Genomic DNA, 17341 nt, shown 5'->3' with positions numbered 1-17341 from the left:
GCCTTTTGGAGTTGGTGGGGGGGGGGGGGGGGGTAGAATGCTGCAAATTGGCAAAAGGCCCACTTTAAACTTTTTAGAATGTGTTATTTTGAAAAGCCAGTTTAAGGAAATATAGTCGGTTGTCGGTTTACCCAATCATTTTTTTTGGATAATAATTCTTTGTGGTCCACATAACTGGGAGTATGTCAGTGGTATACATTTTGTGTAAATACTTTCTAATATAAAGGTGTCCCTTTTTCTCATCTCAGAAATGTGGGAGGTATGAATATGGCCCCCATCTGAAGCTGTGGACTGGCTCAGATATGATTTGCCTTGTGGGAGGAATGCTCCAGTTCATCATACTGAAGTTGCATTCTGGGTCCTCCAGAAGTAATGCCATAAATTGATAGAATCTGTGGAGATTTGGCTTCCAGTTAGTCAGAATATACCTTTGACACAGTGGTAAAAATTAACTGCATTGGTGATGATTTAGGTCAGATTTACATATTTGCATTGTAACTTGCACATGTTACTGCATGCTATTGGAACACATGGTTGGTAATGTGTAGACCGTGGTGCGGAGCCCTAATGCTCATCCCCAGCTCACCACAACGGACTTTCTTTTTAGTTTACCACACCGCACAGCAAAAAACCATGGGTGCGCTGGAAAAAAAGTTCAGATACATATTTAGGTCTCATATTGTGCATTGGCAGCCCATTAAACATTAATGGACTGCCTTACTTCAAAGCACAATAGTTAGCAATAAAATGTACCACAAATATGTGTTGTTGGATACTTCCCCCACCTGTTTGGTAACACCGCTGTATACAGAGCAGTAAGTAAGAGGACATCACTGTAATGGAGTCCTGGATAGTAGAATAAAGCCTGACAGGGGTTCTAACCCTCCTTAACTCTATTCAGAACTCAGAAAAATGTTTTGGCTTCACATATAGTTTAATCTTTGTGATAAAAATCATAGTTATCTAGCATACATTTTTCTTAATTATTCCTTTTTTTAATGTGACACTAAACTCAGTTAAACCTTAAAAATGCATTCAAGTATCTTAACTAAAAACATAAATGTATCTTCTCAGCTGTGGATCTTCAAATCATCTCTGAATTCATACTGACACAGTCCTTCCTTCTGGAGGGTGGCTACTTTTCTTCCCCAGGGTCCCTGTGTGTGTTGTAAAGTACCGTATATACTCGAGTATAAGCCGTCCCGAGTATAAGCCGAGGTACCTACTTTTACCCAAAAAAACTGGGAAAAAGTATTGACCCGAATATAAGCCGAGGGTGGGAAATGAGGCAGCTACTGGTAGATAGATACCAATAAAATTACATTAATATTTATTTAAAAGAAAAATAACCTAGCTCTGTAAGTGGAAAAGGGGGTGCAGGGCTACATATCATGTACTACGGATCATTTAACCCATTCATATTAGCAGAGGATAATTGTAAATCTATTGTTCAGTGCACTCTATATGTAGTATATAGTACATGTACATATAGAGTGCCTGCAACAATACATTTACAATGATCCTCTGCTAACATGAATGGGTTAAATGATCCATAGTACAGGGCTACATACAGATCATTTAATACAGTATAATACAGTACAGTATTATACTGTACTGTACTGTAATTATACAGTAATACAGTATAATTACAATTTCGAGTATAAGCCGAGGGGGGCACTTTTCACCCAAAAAAATGGGCTGAAAATCTCGACTTATACTCGAGTATATTAGTGTCACTTTAAGTACATAGGCAATCATGAAATGTATGATATCTGTATGTTAAGAGTGTTTCTTGTTCATATAATAGACATTTAAAACCATAAACTCACAAGATCCTGGCATGTAATTCTGTTTCAGGATGGACTCACTCCATTGCACTGTGCAGCGCGGAGTGGACATGACCCAGCTGTGGAGTTACTTCTAGAAAGAGGAGCACCACTTCTCGCAAGGACCAAGGCATGTGGTTTTGATGTTCCCTGTGTTAGACTATTCAAATGTATAAATGCCTTTAGAGTGCAGAGATACTGAAGTTGCAAACATAATATGAAGGTAGACGGTAAAGGATGTTGGCAATATTTTGTGTTCTTCCAAATATAGAAGGTTTTAGTGTATCAGTCTTGTTGCGTCTCTGTGTTGTTAGTTATCACAGCCATAAAACAAGAATGAGTTATATAGTGACAGATTCAGTGTCTTGGAATGTAACTGTGGCAACTAAACCCAAAATCAAAAATGTAATATTAGTTAATACATGTATATGTATATTAGAGCTAACCAGTCCTTAGTAGTGCTTGCATTAGTTTTCTTTTTTTTAGGCCAAGTATATTTTCTACAACTACAAAAGAACACCCATTGATCAAGCAGAAATCAAGTGTGACATCGAGTGGACTCTCAAACAATGTTATTAGCTCTCACCAGTACTTTCCTGTAAATTACAGTCTTGTAGATAATATTGGAAGTGAGAAGAAATCTGCCCTCTCTGACCGCTGTCACTGGAACAAGTGTCCTCATTGGAAGAATTCCCCTCTATTCCAGTTTTAGATTTTAGACTAAATTTGTCATATTCATTTTATAATAGCAAATTCTGTAGTTTACTGTTTTAAAGTGCAGTTCCACTCAAAATAGATTTCTTTGATTTGGGGGTAGTGGAGCAGGGTTTAATTTCTTTCAAATTGGGTTTTGTTCCTACCTGGAGATCCGATGAATTCTAATCCCCCTCCTTATGTTTGCGCAACTGCTTGTGTAGTCCGATCCCTGACCGTATTTGTGCAGAAAAAAGGGGGGGGGGGGTGAAATTAATGATAGAAGTGAATGAGGATCGATCCACATTTAATTTACTAGTGTCTGTATTTTTAAGAGGTTTTATGTAGGTATTGTTAGTCAAATGTGTTATCTTGCATGTCTTTTTTCAATAAAATTAATTTTTCATGTAACCAACTGACTTGTCCGGATCCTGAAATTGACCACTACTAACCCGTCATCTTGTGACGAGTTAACCCCCCCTTTTTTCAGGGTTTAATCTCTGCCTAAGCCGCCCATACATTGGTCGAATGTCAGCAGGACTTGGACAAAGTTCTAGCAGCACTTGGCTCCGTCAGCACCCCTCTGTTCAACTAATGTCAATTTTTTAATCGACTTTTCTTGAAGGGACCAGTCTGAAAATTCTCGGATAAACATTTAATCCAGTTAGCTTCAGTACCCGTCATTGTATTCTGAACATGGTGAATGTCAGAATACAGCAAGGGCAGCAGAATATTTGTCCATCTGCGCTGTTCAGTGTGCATAGAGAAATCTATAAAAAAAAAATTCATTTAGCCAGCATTGTCCGGCCAGCTTTAGTCTTCACTGTTGTACAATGTAGAGAGATAGAATATAACAAATAATAAAGAAAGCACATGTGTTGCCAGTATGAATTAGTCAGATACTTTCATTGATTTTTTTAAAATGTTTTCCTATATGCAGCACCAAAATATGTTTTTTTGTTCCATATTTTTTTTAATTGGCTCCAGGGATCATAGCTAAAACATTATTCTGGTTTATGTTGCACCGACCATTGAACTTGTTGCTGCTGTTGATTGTATGTCTAATACAGTTTGTTTCTTGATCTAATACAGAATGGACTTTCTCCTCTACACATGGCTGCTCAAGGAGATCATGTGGATTGTGTCAAACACCTATTACAGCACAAGGCACCTGTGGATGATGTCACCCTGGATTATCTCACATCTCTGCATGTTGCAGCACATTGTGGACATTACCGTGTCACCAAGCTTCTCCTTGACAAAAGAGCAAATCCTAATGCTCGTGCTCTGGTAAAGTGATCTACGTACTATATATATACAGATTTAAGATGATGGTGAGATGTTTAGGTACAATCTAGTTAAGGCCAATAGGCGTGCTACATGTATATGTGCATCTTGGAGCACTGGAGACACCCCAGTGCTGTCCGTATCCTCTGCAGACAATTTATTACTGGCTAAAAGTTCAAACCCCATTGGTAGCATTTTCTCTTGAGAAAGGTCTGCTGGAGGTGTCTGCCAAAGTGTGCGATACTGAACATCTAAATCATCCTCTAATCCTCTATGGTGGTCTTGAGAAAATACAAACAAGATATACTGAAGACAACTCTTTATATTGCTTACAGTAAACATCATTTTTTGTACTTGAGTGCCATCAAGTTGCATTGGCTGCAGAGCACAACTGTGATTTTCACCCACATTCTACATTTCAATTTTGCTTCTCCTGAGATCTGCATGGTTTTCTGGGTGTGTAGTGTGCATGAGTTTTCCTAACAAGTTGTTTCTCTGAACAGAATGGTTTTACTCCATTGCACATTGCCTGCAAGAAAAACCGTATCAAAGTTATGGAACTGCTAGTGAAATATGGGGCTTCAATCCAAGCTATAACAGAGGTAGAACAGGTTTTCTTAGATCACAAACCTTCCACCGCATTTCCTGCTTTCCCTGTCCTGTCTCTGTCTCTTTTTTACTTGTAATATCCACTGTCATTTCTCTCTCTCCTCTTATACACCTGTTGATTTGTAAATGTGGAAGCCCACCTCGGTGTTGTGCAGGGGAGTAAAATGCCTGTTGGTTTGTTCCACAGTCTGGTCTCACTCCAATACATGTGGCTGCATTCATGGGCCACTTGAACATAGTCCTCCTTCTGCTGCAGAATGGAGCTTCTCCAGATGTCACTAACATTGTGAGTATGTCTTACAGTAAACTAAATAACTAGAGTTAATTTTCATTTTACAGCTTACTTGACAAATGTTTAATTTCACCAGGTGTTATTCTTTGTGAGGAACCTGCCTAACCTGTTGATGTGCTTGTCAGTCGCTGTATTTTATTAATATAATGTCAGCATTATCCACAGCACCATAGGTAGTACTTCTTACACTGTGAAGTGTACACTCTAATCTCCCTACAATAGTAGCATACATGACGACTTTAGGGGCAGGTAAAGCCCAATTGAACTCCCACTTTAAATCGGCTAAATACATTGCATCAAAACAAAAGGTTACACAGTTTTCCGTTTAGTTTTCCGTAAAAGGTAGCCTCTGCCAAAGTAGAAAATCTTGTTTCCTGCCACAATGCTGCAGAGAAGGATCCTTGCTCTCTGTGTAAAAATAGCGGTCTCTATGTAGAGGTCTGACACACTCCCTGTAGATTCAGACCTATAGCTCTTAAATTAGCAAACTTCGATGTCCCCGCAGATTGGAGAACTCTAGCTCTGACTCAGTAGGGGCTGTGTCAGACCTCTGCAGAGAGAACACTGCTTTCACACACAGAGCAAGGGTCCCACACTGCAGTATGCTGGCAGGGGCCAGCCTTTTCTGAGAAAGCTGTAAGTCTTTATTGCACCTGGAACATATTTAGATATTTAGCTGATTTAAATTGAACATTTCAGTTGGGCTTCAAGGCAGAATCCAGTTAACCCTTAACCCAATGCATTCCCTGCCATTCCTGTTAAGACTGTATACCAGGAACCCCGGGTAGTTAAGGCAGCAGTGCTGCTCCAATCTGTTCACCTTTTTTGCTCTTAAATCCATATAAATATGCATAGCGATTACAGCAGTTGAGAGAGATTACTTACAGTTTATATTACTTAGAATAGGCAAAACCTTGCTTTTTATGTTGGCCAGTTTATGTTACTGACTTGATTTGTTTAACATTATACAAAACTGTGATGCACATTTCAGTGTTACTCATTAAATATGTTTGTGTCCATATTTTTTTTTTTATATATGTAAATGACATATTACATTTCTGTCTGCTTTCTGTAATCCATTAAAACTGTGTCTAACTAAAAAGGCCAGTTAATGTGAGCTATGAATACTTAATGGGTCAGTTCACCCAAAGTATTATTTAATTATAGGTGAATCCTGGTGGGTTGAGCTAGCCCGTGGCTTTATGTCTTCTATATTCCAACATGGTTAGTTGGGCATAATTCCTGACTTCTGGGAGTTTATATCTATCACTGTGTATGCCAGACTATTCAATGGAATTTGCAGATGAAGAGTCAATATACATTTTGGTCAAATAGTCAATATAACCCCATCAAGAAGTGCAAGGATCAATGATTACCAGTAAGAGGCATACGTTAAATAACAGAATATGTCCAGCATTTTCAAATGTCACGCTGCTGGCCATATTGATTTGTTCCTATTACGAATGCCTGTTATCTTTCTGTTATTCATTTCCCATATTTTTACAATGTTGACCATGACTGGTTTTCATTGAAGTGACTGCTTAAGTTCTTTTTACTATCCTGCCCTGATTGTTTTTTTGTTGCACATTTTTATTCACAATCTATATTATATAACTATATTATATAACAGTATATTCTACTGTCACAATGTTCATCTACTAATATATTCTACTCTGAATAATTAAGAAACACCTTAAAGTGTATGTATGTATAATTGTTGTGTATGTATAATTGTATTCCTACAAATACTGTCCTGGTGCCAGCATGTTATGCAACTCTCTTCCAAGTATCTGTTCATTATTTGCATCATTCTCTGACCCACTGCAGCTTATGTTTTTGTCGAACCTTTCCTATGTATGAGAGGATTCAGTGATTTGTTTGTGAGATGATTTAGCTAGACTCAATTTAGTCTCTAATTTACATAATCAAAGTACCTGAATCAGATCTGTCTGCAAGCAATTAAATTAACTTTTTTTGATTTACTGGGAAATGCAATGGGACAGTTGCTGAGCATCACCATACTGTGATCACTCATTTTCTCAGATTTTCATATTGTCAGTTGTGATTGGTGTGATTCACGCACGCTCAGCCTTGGCCTGCACAGAGATTTTCCAGCTTACAGTACAACAATCTAAGCACCATCAGCCTGAGAGTGACTTTTCTCTGATGCTTGTCAACTGAGCAGTTGCCCTTTACACACACACATACACACACGGTAGCTGCTACCACATACTTTAATGGAAAACATTCACAGCATCCACTGTTGTGATTCTGATCTTTAAAAAATGCCGGTATCACATGCAGCCATGCACAAACAAGAATGTAACAGATTTTACACTAGGGTAGCTTCTTCAGAGGGACACAGTTCTTACATTTCTAGTTAGAGATTCTGCTTAATGATTGTTAATAGCATTTTGATGAGAAGAGAAGAAAAACAGAGCAAGAAATATTTACAGAACAGATATTACAAAACAGACATAAGCAACAAAACAATAAAAAGTTTTAAAAATGAAATATACCTAGGTGGAATCTAGATGATCTTTGGTACAGTGCAGAATTCAGAATGCTTGCAGATTAAGTTCAGTCTGATGTTGCAAAAGTCACTGGCCTTGACAGAGTGACTCTAATCTTTAGTAGCTCCAATGGTTAAATGAAAGCTCCAAGTTGCTTGTGCAGCCACATTTTCTTGTCCCCCAGACATAATAATACAGAGCTGATCTACAATCACAGTGAAGAGGTCTAAGGGGTGTGCTGGAGTGTTTTTATGCCAGATGGAAGCACTCCGAATGCTAGCTTATCCTGGGTACATCTATTTCCATCTATCTCCATGTGACAAGGTTTCACAATCTGTGAAACGTCATATCATTAAGCAGAATTAAATTATATTTTTTTTAGATAGCAAATATTCTGTGATGATAATTAAACCTCTCGTTGGTTTAATGTGTCTTGCTAGCCTTCTGGACCTTGTAATATTGTTTGGTGTCCAACTAAATTGTATGCATGCCATCTTCAATTACAACTAAGTAAATGAAAGTACATTTTTGCACCAACATCAAACAATCATGGTAAACAACTGTATATACTGAATATTTCAGTTAAAAATTGTAAGACCATGTTTGAAATTTTGTAATGACCTAGAAATGCTTATGAAATCAAGGATAGATTCAGCATTTTATACTGTAATAGTAAGCAAATATGTCAAGTTTGACTTAGTATATTAGTTATACACAAAGATACTAAAGGATATTTTACTAGTTGGGCAGGAAAGATTTTGCTGCTAAAGCAGGCCTTAAATCCATGCTAGAAAAATTAGCTTCTGGATACCCACCGTCAGTCCAGTTTTCTTATAGACTTCACCTGCACAAGCCTGATGAAGGGGGATTGGTTAAAGTGATATTAAAGCTTCCTTTTAAAAAATTATTTGCTACAAGGAGGCCCACCTTTGTCTAAGACTGTTGCCGGTTTTCTTTTCCTCGTTTTCAAGTGGGTCCCTGATCGTGCCTGCCCTGGCCGTGTGCGTCCATAGACACACACAGCCCTGTGGCAAGCCACACCCCTCCACTCTGCCCAACTGTTTGATTGATGCCAAAAGGAGCCTATGGCTGATCTGCCATAAGTACCCCTCAACCAGGATCAGTTTGGGAAATGGAGGATCGGTTTGGGACCTGCGGCGGGGACGAGTTTTGCTGACAGGTAAGTGTGGAGAGGACTGGGAGGGATGGGGGGAGAAAAAGGTACTGGGCATTTTTACCCTAATGCAGAGAATGCATTAAGGTAAACGCCCAGACCTTAATACTAATTAAATGTGTTGGCTATTCCTTGACAATGATAATTGTCCTTCCTTGATAATTTTCATGACAAATAAAAATGTAACTGGGCTCTCAGCCATACATCTGACACTGTCTTCACTCTATCAAACTTACTACTGAAATTCTGTAATGACCTAGATTTGCATATGGAGTCATAACTAAATTCCAATGCGAAAATGTGCCAAGTTTGACTGGGCATATTAGTTAGACACCAAAATACTAGATGATATATCACTAGTTGAGCATTAAAATATTTTAAGCTCTGGCAATACCTTCTAGAACTTTCTAATGACAAGACCTGTCATGAGACAAACTTGGGGACTGCTATTGGTGTCCTTGTAATGAAATGCCAGTTTCCTGGCTGTTATAGTGACCTACTGGCTTTAATACTTTCTGAGTCTGGTCTGGAAAAAGTATGCAAATCAGGAAACTCAGGGATAAGCCAGAAGTCCTTATCTGCTTACTTGTTCCAGGTCAGTGAATCAAAGTAAGAGAGTCAGAGAGTACGTTTTACAGCCAGCAATGAGCATGCAGAGCAAAACAACATGTTTCATTTTTTATGGCAGCCCAATTAGCTGCATGTGCTTCACTCCCCACCGGTCAATTTCACTGCTGGAAAGGAAAAGAAGAAACCCTGGGCAAGTTTCAAATCACAGTTTACACTGGGCTGAGGATGCTCTCCCTGCCCTCATATAACAGTGCTGAGTGTTTGAGCAGCCAATAGACTATTACTAGTGATAGGAGGAAGGGCAGTGTCTCTTATGTTTCTCCGTACCTGGAATTACCAGGTATTGCTGTGCCTGTGGTAAAATGGAGTGGTGAGGGAGTGAAGGGAAGGAGCTGCTTTTGGGGTCCACATCAAAGTAAACCTGTTGCTTTGTTACTCATAGACAAATGATGTCTGACTTGAGGATTTGGAGGTGCACCATGTTTATATTAATGCAAATTACCCAGTACAGATGGATTCTCAATTAAGTGTTTTCTTTGCATCAGGATGCATAAAAATAAATACAAGGTCCAGCATTGAAACATGTTAATGCTGCAGGACAGGTGCATGTTGATGCTGCAGCCTTTGTCCCTTTGAATAGCATTTCTAGGTGTCCTGTCATTCCTCTGGTCAACACCAGTAAATATAGAAGATTTTACCAAACAGTAGCGGCCTTGGGAAAGGGCCAAGTTGCTGTAAAAGTATTGCTGCATTGTTTACCATGATGTTAGTTATTATTTCAATACTGCAACATTTTTGGTATGGGAATCATTTAAAAAAATATGTTATGCTAAATCTATACAAATTTGTGATCTTTACATTTCTTGTTATGTTAATATTTTGTTTTCAGTAATTAGACATGAAATGTCTGTTTTTATTTACTGGACTTTCTCCTACAAGATAGTTCAAAACAAATTTCAGTAAAAAAATGAATCTTTTTTTTTTCAGTTATAGTAAACAATCTCAATCTGTATTATTTACAGCGCGGGGAGACTGCTCTGCACATGGCTGCTCGCGCTGGGCAGGTTGAAGTAGTCCGCTGCCTTCTCAGAAATGGTGCCCTGGTGGATGCCAGAGCCAGGGTAAGTTAATTTACTGTGTTGTCTGCAACATTGGAGCATTTGCTGGTTTAGAAGATCGGAACCTGAGGACGGGGGAAACATTATAAGCTTCAGGGAATAAAAAGTTTCAATAACAGGAAAGCTATACATAAGCATATAACTATCAATAAAGGTCTGCACACCACTGTTACATGCACTATTTGGCAACTAGGAATGAGAGATTATTAGGGTGCGTTAATCCCTCCCCAGTGCATGAACCTGTTTGTACTATAATTGTAAATAGATAGAGTAAATATCACAACATAGAATGCTTTTGCAATGAAATTGTATTCAGTGTATAAGCAATATAGAACAATATGTACAAATATCCAAGTACCATAACTCAAATCACATCAGCCATAATACAGCAAAATGATTTTATATGCTTCATATTTCTATGCTTTTATATGTACAGTATATGCATGTACATAGGTAAAATTAGCTGCACTAAGTCATATAGTAGCTGATGTTCATAAAGTTAGTATACAAGTTAGTATCTAATATAGAATGATGAGAGAGAGAGAGCAATGGCAAACCCTGGTAAAAAGAGAGAGGAGGGGGAAGAATCCAACATTTCAAGGGTGAAGAAACTCCCTCTCTCAAGAACATCCTGCCTTGCTGGATTATGCCTGATGGGATATGGCACACTTGGATATTTGTGTTTATTGTACTCCAGTGCTCATATGCTGAATACAACTGAATACAACAGCTGAATACAACTTTATTGCAAAAGCATTCTTTGCAGGTGTGCTTATTCCATATATTGAACACTATACATGAACATGCCAATAATTTCTGGACATGTAGTGTTTTCATTTTACTTTCCCAACCGTTAAGGGGCTTGATTTACTAAATGAGTAGATGCTTTGCACTTGGCAACGTGTATGTTTAATTAATTTTGGAAATATAGTAAAACTGTGTTCATTTTAATATTTCTAAGGGAAATTTTAGAATGATTGAAGTTAACACAGCGTTACTTCAATCACTAAGCTAACCGAACATACAAAGTGAACATGATCTCTTTAGTATCTATCTATCTATCTATCTATCTATCTATCTATCTATCTATCTATCTATCTATCTATCTGTTTGTCTGTCTGTCTGTCTATGTCTGTCTACCCATCTGTCCTTATCCTTATACACATATACATTTTGTGCATAGAAAATATTAAATATTAAATTGTTTATCCATTCTGTTCTGGAAAAGCCTACAGTTGGAATCATTGTAAGTGTCTGTGCTTAATTGTAAATGGCCATGCAGCAACCTTCCTTCATAATTTATGCTACAAGCCTGGCCATGACGGGTACCCCTGTTACCTGTAACCCCACTGCTTATGCCTAATTGCTTATACAATACTAATAGCTTTTTATGTTTTATTCAACATATTTCTCCTTTAGCTACCAGGTTATGTGCATGCATGACTACATTTTACAACTGTTTTCATTTGTACACCAGTAATTTCTTCTGTCATAAAACAGTTAATTTCAGCTAGAAGTAAAATATTTCACAAGGCAAAATGACAATTCCATCAGTTGTCTTATAACAAATACACTTCTACACCTTTATAATATTAAAGCATGTGAATTGAGTGTAAAACTTGCTTTCAAATACTTTAAAATAACTAATGCAACTTAACATATTGACCCCCATTTGTAATATATATATATATATCTATATATACTGTATATGTAGCACATATAGCTGTAAATGTGACATTCACCAAATATTCACTGCAGGTGAAAAAACAGGAAGTTACACATGCAGTGAATATTTGGTGAATGCCACATTCACTGCTTTAGCAATATGTCCCAATCTTGTTCTGATCACTTTACATTGTGTACTATATAGATCACAACAGGAGGATCCATTCCACAATGTCCATGAAGAAGACTTACAGTTATGAACTTCATTTTTTAATGATGTCAATATGATTCAGAGTGTATCCCTTTCAGGTTTAATAAAGTAGTGCAAAGATGTGGGCAACATTTGCATTATCCCCTCCTTATTAAACATGCCCAGTTACATGTTTATCCCTTACATTATGATTACTGTACACACAGTGTTGTTAACACTACAATGTTCAGAGGGTGAATGTCTATTGACACAACTATTCAGGGTTCAGTTTATTTTTCTTGGAGCTCTGACTTCACTGGAAGAATTCTTTCAGAGAATGTAGTAGAAATATCATGTAGTAGACAAATATACACACCTTTGTCTTGGTGGTTTTGATGGGCGGCTGAATTCGGCTTGATTATAGTGTTTGAGAATAAAACATCCAAGGTTCTTGTTTTTGTAATCCCTGTCTTCATATAACATGCATTATCCTTTCAAGGGCAATTGGCTTACCTTATGTTCTGTTCCTACCTCTGCCTTAGGAAGAGCAGACACCTCTACACATTGCCTCTCGTTTGGGCAAAACAGAAATTGTTCAGCTGTTACTCCAACATATGGCTCACCCGGATGCTGCTACTACTAATGGCTACACCCCTCTTCATATCTCTGCCAGAGAGGGGCAGCTAGATGTTGCTTCAGTCTTGCTGGAGGCCGGGGCCGCACACTCCATGCCTACTAAGGTAACCACTTCACTTTTCCTGCATGACCATATTGATACTTATACACATGTAAAGAGAAAAGGATTGTGATGTTTTATTGTGCAGTAGTATATAAAGCAAACTAATTTAAGCATGTGCATTGTGCCTTTTTGTGCAAGTGCCTACTGTATATATGTCTTCTGCTGCAGATGTATTTTTAGTCTTTTTTTAAATATCTTTTGCAATTATAATGTTTTCTGCTAGAGGGCAGTAGAGCACAGTCTAATGCTTTGCACTGCAATGCAACAGCATCCAATTATGCAACCTGTAGTATTATTTTAAATATTATTTGTACAGCATGATCATGTTGTGCTTCAATTTATGAAGGGGGCCTGACCATTCAGATCATACCTTGCTCTAAAAGAGGTTATAATTAATGTCCTTACATCATGAGTGACATAGATACATGTACATTAGGCTTCAGCTTCTGATTCTGGGGTCACGGCTGCGGTCATCAGTAGACATCTAACCAGGGGAGGGACGTGAACTAATGTCATTGTAAAAGGGAGAAACAGCAGATCATCTATAATATATTTCACATAAATACAGTTTGTTTTACATTTAAAGGAGTTGCTGTACATCAGTCTTCAAAAAGATTGATACCAAGTCTGAATTAGGTACTTATACTAGTTGCATCTAAAATACAATTTACAAAAGCATAACTGCATTAATTGGTGTGTTTTTTTTTTATAGTTGTGTGCTGTTACTTCATGTAATTAGGAAAGTGGATTATAATGGGGAACGTTACACTGTAATGGTCCCTATTATAATCTATTTCTCTGATTACATGATTAAAGACAGGCCTCTGTTCTATCAAAGTTTGAGAATACGTTAGAATGTGTGACCGGTGACGTGGTCACACATTTTAACGTAATCTCGCCCAGTTTTTTGGTGGTGGAATAGGTGAAGCATTCCAACGCTTTCTTCCCTGTTCCAGGGCAGATCGGCATCGCAAATTGTATGTGCAGGAGAACCGATCTGCCCTGAAACAGCTGATCGGTCCTGAAATGTCACTTCTCACCAACTGCGATCTCACATTCCAGCGCACTCACAAAGTCAGATAGAAGTGACATTTCAGGACAGATCAGCTGTTCCAGGGCAGATCGGCATCGCAAATCGCATGTGCAGGAGAACCGATCTGCCCTGGAACAGCTGATCGGTCCTGAAATGTCACTTCTATCCGACTTTGTGAGTGGGGCTCCAGTGTGATCCGCTCCCGTGCCCCCCCGCAATCTAGGGAGGGGGGCCCTAGATAAAATCTTGCACCAGGGATCTTTGGTTATTAGGTCCGCCACTGAATAGAAATACATACTGTAGTTGTTTTTGATAATCCAATCGAAGCTTACTTGAAAAAAATCCCTTTTATGTAATGAGTGCCTTCTGTCTGCCCATTACTTTCAACAACTTCCTGGATTCCCAGTGTGCTTTGCATCTATTTCCTTACTGCTTTGTGTGATGCAAGTTTGAGTTCTCAAGACTACATATCTCATCATGCACTGCGTCCAGCAAGCAATGATAATGTTACATTTCTCAGAGGTTGAGTTGTACTTCAGAGGGCAGGATCTGTGAGTGGTGACACAGGGAAGTGCATATTCATAGGACTAAGTGAAATTGTGTCAGTAGATTGAGGAAGTGTATCCTCTGGACATCTTCAATAAATACATTTACAAACTTCTAGTTGGATATGGTTATTATGAGTGGGATACAACTTATGGAAATTCAATATAGAAATACCTATTTATTTTTAGTTTTTGATAATAGATACCCTTTAAACAAAGGAAACCTGTTAGCTTGTTCAAAACCTATAGCGCTTTTATTTAAAGAGCTCCGGTTGTAACAACTGGCACATAGGTTATTCTCCTTTCCAGTTGTACACTGTCTGGTATAGTAACCTGCCATCAGGATGTTAGTGTCATACCACACGGTAACACAAATATTAAAGAGCAATGTATAGCTAATTGTGCTGCAATAAATACCACAAGATAGAGAAGCCATTCAGCTGGTATCTGAGACAATTTTCAGATTGTAAGCCCTCAGAGGCATCTTACCATCTTGTCTTGAATTGTATTGTAATTGTAATGTCTTCCTTATATTGTAAAGTGCTGCGCAAACTGTTGGCACTATATAAATCCTGTATGATAATAATAATCCTGTGTGTCATTGGACTTTTTCAGAAGGGATTTACACCTCTACATGTGGCTGCTAAATATGGAAGCCTGGATGTGGCAAAATTACTCCTCCAGCGTCGTGCCCCACCAGATTCTGCTGGAAAGGTACATTCCTGTGATTTCATATTACATTGCATATCATTTTATATGTATGTGAACATTCCTACTTATAATATTCAACATAATTGTTTTTAAATACAATGTTTACACTATTTACAATGTTTTATTCACTCTAACACACACCATGCTCCATTCATGTATCTGTTAGTCTTACCCAATTAAAATAAAGGACATTTTGTATAATTACAGTGAAAATGTGTATAGCTTCTGTAGTGCTTAAGTAACTAACTTTTTTAACCCCCATAACAAACACGCCCTTTGCAGAATGGGCTCACCCCACTCCATGTTGCTGCTCACTATGACAACCAGAAGGTGGCGATGTTGTTACTGGAAAAGGGTGCTTCACCCCATGTCACAGCTAAGGTGAGCGTTTATGTCTGTCTTTACACAGTAGCTGGGCCATATTGCAATGGCATTATAACAATGTAGTTATTTATAATATCATTTATGTTATTGTCAAATTGGGTGATTTAAAATGAAATACCTTGTGCTGGATAAATCAGAAACAGGCATAGTGTACACAGCAACAGAAAATGTGTGATAACAGTAGATCTAAACCCAACCATTATATTTCATATACTGTAAGCTCTCATTTTAAAAGTTTGTTTTTAGTCTTTTTAAATATTGAGTGATCCTTTCATGGAGGTCTTTAATTAGGCACTTCCTGTTATGAAGTGGCTACTGTCTCCCATTTGTGCTCCTGCATTGTCACCCTGTCACCGGCGGCCCTGGTTCAGGCTACAAAAGGTTGTGCCAATGGACATGGTCCACCTTAATGAAGCTGGTCCAGAACAATGATGGCAGCCAGTGCAGGTAGGCATGAAGCAGCTTAGCAGCACTCAGATGAAAAAAAAGGCAAAAACAGTATTTTATATATAAATAAAATGCAATTGTTTATGATACACAGTTCCTTAGCTAACTAAATGTCACCAGGTCAGGGTTTAGATCTACTTCTAAAGAAGACATTATAGTACAATGGAAACCAATAACATTTCAAATGACTAAAACAAAATTGATGAAAGATAAGTTCTGATTGGCTGCAATCCGCTGTGTATTCTTTGCCTCTTTCAGTAAGCCGTTAGTTAATCAATGCATGCAGACCACTTTTTAAGGAATGATTTCATAAAGATGTTTCCAGTGTAATTTTTCTTTAAACTGGAAACCTTATAAAGAAAATATGTTGAAATGTTGTTGGATAAGTAAATAACAACGTCATCATGGCAAAATAAATTGTAGCGCAGAGAAGTTAAAATGTTGTCTCTTCTCACATTATAGAACGGTTACACTCCTCTGCATATTGCCGCTAAAAAGAAACAGATGCAGATCGCTACTACACTACTCAACTATGGGGCAGAAACCAACATTCTAACCAAACAAGGAGTGACCCCCCTCCACCTCGCAGCCCAGGAAGGGCATGCTGACATGGTGACACTTCTGCTCAACAAAGAAGCCAATATTCACGTTGGAACAAAGGTGGGCTTTCCTTTTATTGAGAAGATTCATATATACCGTCAAGCTCCACTCACACTTTGGCGCTGCATGAACCCGCACCAGAGCACACACAATGGCACTCATTCACGCAACAGGCCACTGTCCTCGAACGGCAGAGGCGGCCGTGACATAATTCGACTATTCACTCACTGCTGTTCAGCACCTATGAGAATAGGGGTGAACGGCAGCCAGTGAACTGCCGGAGGTTCGGCTCAGCCGATCCAACATCTGGACTGGCTGAGCTCAACTTCCAGCAGTTTACTCGCTGCTGTTTGCCCCTATTCTCATAGGGGCCGAACGGCAGTGAGTGAACAGCTATGTTGTTCACTTCGGCTCAGCCGAACATGCGGCGCATGCTGAGCATGTTCGGCTGAATGAAGGGAGCCGAAGCCAGGCGATTTAGGGCTGATTTTAGCCGATCTGCGGCTGGAATCAGCCGTACAGGGCTGAAGTGAATAGCTGAACAGCGTTCGGCTCACTTCATTTCAGCTCGGTTATTCACTCGGCTGCCTAAATCATAGATATGCAGTGTTCTCTTCAATCTCCTGATCTACAGGCTTGCTCTAGGTAAGTATCTCTGGAAATATTAAAGGCAAAGACTGCCAGGCAACTAGCATTTCCAGAATGAGGTCACCAAGATATACAGCCTCCATATTCCTGTCAGTTTCTGGCCATCTTCAATACGTAACTTCTAGATCAATATGATTATTGGGAATGGAATAGAATCTCACTGTAGGGATCTGTTTATCAGTGTTTATACCCAAGAGTTACACAACTTTCCCCCAAGATTTTTCAAATTAAATTTTTTATTAAGTTTTGTGAATCTTGAGTGAAAACATTAAATATATAATGCTGTATATATATATA

General features: G+C 38.5%; 1 protein-coding gene across 1 annotated transcript in view; it reads left to right on the top strand.

Annotated features, from left to right (window-relative positions):
* The window catches only part of ANK2 (ankyrin 2), a 168320-nt gene that overhangs the window by 59209 nt on the left and 91770 nt on the right, over window positions 1-17341 (top strand). Inside the window, exons 10-18 of the mRNA XM_018569969.1 lie at window positions 1858-1956; window positions 3612-3809; window positions 4310-4408; window positions 4603-4701; window positions 9987-10085; window positions 12480-12677; window positions 14870-14968; window positions 15248-15346; window positions 16259-16456. Of these exons, the coding sequence (XP_018425471.1) occupies window positions 1858-1956; window positions 3612-3809; window positions 4310-4408; window positions 4603-4701; window positions 9987-10085; window positions 12480-12677; window positions 14870-14968; window positions 15248-15346; window positions 16259-16456 (1188 nt within the window). The remainder of the gene's footprint in view (window positions 1-1857; window positions 1957-3611; window positions 3810-4309; window positions 4409-4602; window positions 4702-9986; window positions 10086-12479; window positions 12678-14869; window positions 14969-15247; window positions 15347-16258; window positions 16457-17341) is intronic.

This window comes from Nanorana parkeri, unplaced genomic scaffold (genome assembly GCF_000935625.1).
Source record: "Nanorana parkeri isolate BGI_ZX_2015 unplaced genomic scaffold, ASM93562v1 scaffold36, whole genome shotgun sequence".
Classification (NCBI taxonomy): Eukaryota; Metazoa; Chordata; class Amphibia; order Anura; family Dicroglossidae; genus Nanorana; species Nanorana parkeri.
This window is presented reverse-complemented; position numbering and strand designations above follow the sequence as displayed.